Source organism: Sinocyclocheilus anshuiensis, unplaced genomic scaffold (genome assembly GCF_001515605.1).
Source record: "Sinocyclocheilus anshuiensis isolate Anshui unplaced genomic scaffold, SAMN03320099.WGS_v1.1 scaffold4222, whole genome shotgun sequence".
NCBI lineage: Eukaryota > Metazoa > Chordata > Actinopteri > Cypriniformes > Cyprinidae > Sinocyclocheilus > Sinocyclocheilus anshuiensis.
This window is the reverse complement of record NW_015540177.1, coordinates 27,692-32,637: the sequence shown is the minus strand read 5'-3', so window position 1 is coordinate 32,637 and position 4,946 is coordinate 27,692. Positions and strand designations below refer to the sequence as shown.

The following is a 4,946-nucleotide window of genomic DNA, read 5'->3' as shown; positions in this document are numbered from 1 at the left end:
ACACACACAGACAGACACACATACAGACACACAGACAGACACACACATAGACACAGACACACAGACACACACAGACACACAGAGACACACAGAGACACAGACACAGACACACACAGACACAGAGACACACAGACACACACAGACACACAGAGACACACAGAGACACACAGAGACACAGACACAGACACACACAGACACACACAGACACACACAGACACACACAGACATCAGCCTGAACTCATGATCCATCATGACTGGTTAATCACAAACACACGGATAATCACGGAGACATTAATACAGCCAGAACCCAACACCAGTAAGTGAGGCCTCCAACACCACTGCTTGGAATAAATGTGACCCGTGCTGGCAAAATGAGTCGGAATGAGCAACGTTGCATATTTTCCTCCAATTCTTTTCTAAATAATAATGACTATATTATTAATCACAATATAGCTATGTACCATTAGGCCAAGACTTCCCCTTAAAGACCTACTGTAATGCATGGATCTAATAATGTTACACATCAGATTTTCCCCAACCATTAACTGAACGTTCATGTAAGACATAACAGATTATGTCTGTGTGCATCTCGACATATTTTGCAATAATGCACTTTATAGGGAGATCGCTCGCTCTCGGAGAGGCACGTCTTATGCACGCGCTTTGCAAATGTCAGTGAGCGCGATCATTTTGTTTTCATCAGCATGGGTTTGAAAATCATGTCATGGAGAATTCTATATGAATATTCACAAAGCTGGAATGCTGCGCTTTGCAACAATAGACCTACAGCTTGAGAAGCAGCAGCAGTCGTCCAGAAGTGAGCAGAGAAAAAGATACTCCTCTCAGAAAACAAGCAAATAAAGATCATTTTAGATGTTTAACCACTATTTGGAGCACTGGGATCGCTAGAAGAGGGCTTAATGCGAAAACCTCAAATTCGACCGAAACTGACATTTTTCACTTCTTTTGCCTGTAGCTCAAAATTAGACACTCATTCTGCCAGCGTGGCTCACAAACGCTCTATTTTTCTAAGAGTAAGAGTGATAAAGACGGCTGACGCGCTGCAGACCTGGCAGACCAGCGAGTCCTTGTTGGCGATCTCGTTCTCCAGTTTGTCGTTGAGGTCGTGGACAGACGTGGCTTCTCTCTGAGCCGCTAGGTAGCGCTTCTCCAGCGTGGTGATCCTCTCCTCCATGTCTTCCTTCTGAGCCAGAGACTGAGAGAAACAACAGAAACACGCGGTCACAAACTGGCTCGTTCGATATGAATATTCACAAAGCTGGAATGCTGCGCTTTTGCAACAACAGACCTACAACTTGTGGTGAGAAGCAGCAGCAGTCGTCCAGAAGTGAGCAGAGAAAAAGATACTCCTCTCAGAAAACAAGCAAATAAAGATCATTTTAGATGTTTAACCACTATTTGGAGCACTGGGATCGCTAGAAGAGGGCTTAATGCGAAAACCTCAAATTCGACCGAAACTGACATTTTTCACTTCTTTTGCCTGTAGCTCAAAATTAGACACTCATTCTGCCAGCGTGGCTCACAAACGCTCTATTTTTCTAAGAGTAAGAGTGATAAAGACGGCTGACGCGCTGCAGACCTGGCAGACCAGCGAGTCCTTGTTGGCGATCTCGTTCTCCAGTTTGTCGTTGAGGTCGTGGACAGACGTGGCTTCTCTCTGAGCCGCTAGGTAGCGCTTCTCCAGCGTGGTGATCCTCTCCTCCATGTCTTCCTTCTGAGCCAGAGACTGAGAGAAACAACAGAAACACGTGATCACAAACTGTCTCGTTCGATGCGCTCCTCTGCAGACGACGGCTCTGCTGTTGTACCTCTCGTAAGTCTCTCTGCAGGCGGCTGTTGATGTCCTCAGACCTGATGAGGTCTTTGCGGGCCGTGTCCAGATCCTCCTCCAGCTCAGCGACGTGGCTGCAGAGAGACGCCACACGCTCCTTCAGGTGCAGGAGCTCCTTACTCTGTCTGTCCATCGCCTCCTGCAGCTCCCCGTCCTTCCCACAATCCTCCTCTGCGCCCATAGAGACGTCTGACAAGCGCTGCTGTGAACACACACCACTGGAATATGAATACCTCATGAAACTGCAGTATGTTCAACAGAAACGCTTTCATTGAATTCAGGGTTTCTGCAGGATTTTTAAGCTCAAATTTAAGATTTTTTAAAGATCTGCACAAATAAAATTAATAGCATATGAGCGGGGTAGGACAATGTCTTTAGTAACATATTAAACTGTTAAATGACTATAAAAAGCATGATTTACAAGCTTTCACAAAAACAAAGTTTTATAAAATGATACACTAAACATTTCAGCCTTTAAACCATTTTTAAGAAAGTGGATGAGTCAAAAGTACTAATTATTATATTAATTTAAACAATTATTATCAATAAATTATTATATTAATTAAATAACAAATACTTCTTAGATTTTTATAATGCATTATCTTTTTATCGATCCACCAGTTCACATTTACAGCTCTGCGTGTTTGCAGGGTAAAACCGTGGGTGGATTTTCACATTGGTCTGAACAAATACAACAGGCTTATTGAAAATGCACATTCATTCTCTGCAGCAGGTGGCACTTTTGGAACAGCAGAAATACAAGCGTTCCCCTGATAACAGCAGCGCAGCACCGGACTCTGAAACATGCAGCGCTCATATTCAATGAAATCAGAGCATTTTGAAGTTTAATTGTCACATTACGCCATATCGCAATTCTGGTCTTTCCGTCCCCATGTTTAAGACCTCTTGAAATCATGATTAAGACTTTCTTGTACAATTTAAGACTTTTTATGGCCTTAAATTTGATACAACTAAATGTAAGACTTTTTAAGGACCCGCGGGAACCCTGGTATTATTTTGTTGAAAATATCACTCTTCTGTTCTCAGGCCGAAAGAGAAGAAATAAAGTTCCATCTGTTTACACTGTGTTGAAAAGAGCCAGACGGTACAGTGGCATGTCAAGAAAGTGCAGCTGAGCTTCTGTTGAACATATTTAAGTTAAACAGCTCCATGCATGATCATGTTTATATGTGAATAGAAGCCTACAGTTAATCAGCTCATCATCATATCGATTACTCTTCAGATGATTTTTGGAGCATGTAAGTTGTGGTTGCGTGGTGTTTACCTGGCCATTAGTGTTTGGTGCGGCATCAGAGCTGTGATTCACTTCTGCTGATCCATCAATCATCACCCTCTTCTGATTACTCTGCTCCTTGAGAAACACCAGCTACAACAGCCCAGAAACAAGCGTTAACCCACAGCGACATTGTTATTAGGCCTGAAACAATTAGTCGACATTATCGACAACGAAAAATTGTTGACAAATATTTTTGTTGTCGAATAGTCATTTGATCTCATGTGACCTAATGTAAGGAGCTGCAGTAACGCGGTTTGACCAGTGTGGCACTGTAGCCCTCCTGGATGCAATTCAAGAGAAGACACACACGGCGTGTATGAGAGTCGGAGTGTAAACGCAGCCAAACCAGACGCTGCTGCATGCGTGACTTTCCTCTCAATAGTGACAAAAACAATGAAAATGACAGCAGTGAGAAAGCAGCAGTTAAGAAAGCATCTGATCATAGCGATGTGGATATGTTTGCATGAGCTCTCCAACCGGAACTCCAGTCACGTCACGTGTATTGATATAGCGCTTTATACAAGAGACTGATTTAAAGCAAGCAGCTTTAATACGGTATTAAATATTAAAAAACAGTGTCGGTGACGCTTTCAGAAATACAACTTGCTTTTCTGTTATAAAGCTATCCAGTGTAGAGCTAGCTAATAATACAATCTTTTTATTAGTGAATGCAAAAATAAATAAATAACTAATTTATTACATTAAAGTGACAGTTTGGTTTGCATAGATTAAAGCTTAATCTAGCTCAGGACAGTTTTGATTATCATAACACTATAAGGTGTTTTAAGAGAGCTAGCGCTTTGAATAAAATAATTTATACAAAAATAAACTTACTTTTATTTTGTTCCACATCCATATGACTTACTAGGAGACGTTAGGCAGAATGAGTTGTTTTTTCATATAGAGTCTGTCATCTCATTTTGTGTGCCAAATATATTTATTTGTATTTAAAAAAATAACTATGACAATTGTAATTGTACAATAGCAGTATAACTGTTTAAAATGTTCAAAAGCTGACATGATTGCCTTATATTATTTCTTAGTTAGAATGTGTGTAACTCAATATTTTCACCATTTATAAAAGCTGAATTATACAACAAAGCCTACAGATTAATCTGTGAAATAATCATCGATTAGTTGATTAACCGTTGTAATAATCGCTAGATCACTTGATTCTCAAAATAATGTTTTGTTGCAGCTCTAATTGTTCTGTGAGCTCACCTCTTTATGAGCGGCTGTGAGCTGCTCCTCCAGCATGCTGCATCTCTCCAGAGCCACACGCAGACGCTCTCTCACCTGATCAGAACAAACACGCCACACGTAAAGCACACCCCAAACACGCCAGCGGCACACACGTGAGCTTTCTGATGCCAGTACCTTCTCATCCAGGGCTTTGTGGTGCTCGAAGAGAGATTTGAGCGCCTTGAGCACCTCCACCTCACTGGAGACGCCGGCGGGAGACTGAGCCTGACGCTTGACTACGGTCATTCTCAGAGAACGCTCGTGACGAGACACCAGACACTCCAGATGCTCCAGCAACAACTGAGATCAGCAGCCAACACAACACAGACCACGCTCAGACCAAAGAGAGAAACACTGGCCGACCCTTATCATCATATCATCCTTGGAATAAAGAACCACGGAGCCTTTTCACAAGACTGTGACGATGCGCTTCAGCGGTCATCGGCATCAGAAATCCTCCAAAGTTTTTTATATTTTCCTTTTAAAAAATATGTGTACATTTATAACACTATACTTTGTATTATATGTGACCCTGGAGCACAAAAGCAGTCATAA

The 4,946-nt window shown here is 41.9% G+C and overlaps 1 protein-coding gene across 13 annotated transcripts in view; it reads right to left on the bottom strand.

Annotated features, from left to right (window-relative positions):
* LOC107687274 (liprin-alpha-1-like) overlaps nt 1-4,946 on the bottom strand; it is a 38,045-nt gene that overhangs the window by 28,283 nt on the left and 4,816 nt on the right. For 8 of the 13 annotated variants that reach the window (XM_016484535.1, XM_016484536.1, XM_016484541.1 and 5 more), the window contains exons 4-8: nt 4,527-4,691; nt 4,371-4,445; nt 3,138-3,239; nt 1,830-2,054; nt 1,601-1,747 (exon numbers count right to left, since the gene is read on the bottom strand). In XM_016484535.1, coding sequence (XP_016340021.1) covers nt 1,601-1,747; nt 1,830-2,054; nt 3,138-3,239; nt 4,371-4,445; nt 4,527-4,691 — 714 coding nt within the window. The remainder of the gene's footprint in view (nt 1-1,600; nt 1,748-1,829; nt 2,055-3,137; nt 3,240-4,370; nt 4,446-4,526; nt 4,692-4,946) is intronic. The other 5 variants (XM_016484537.1, XM_016484548.1, XM_016484547.1 and 2 more) reach the window with 3 other exon arrangements.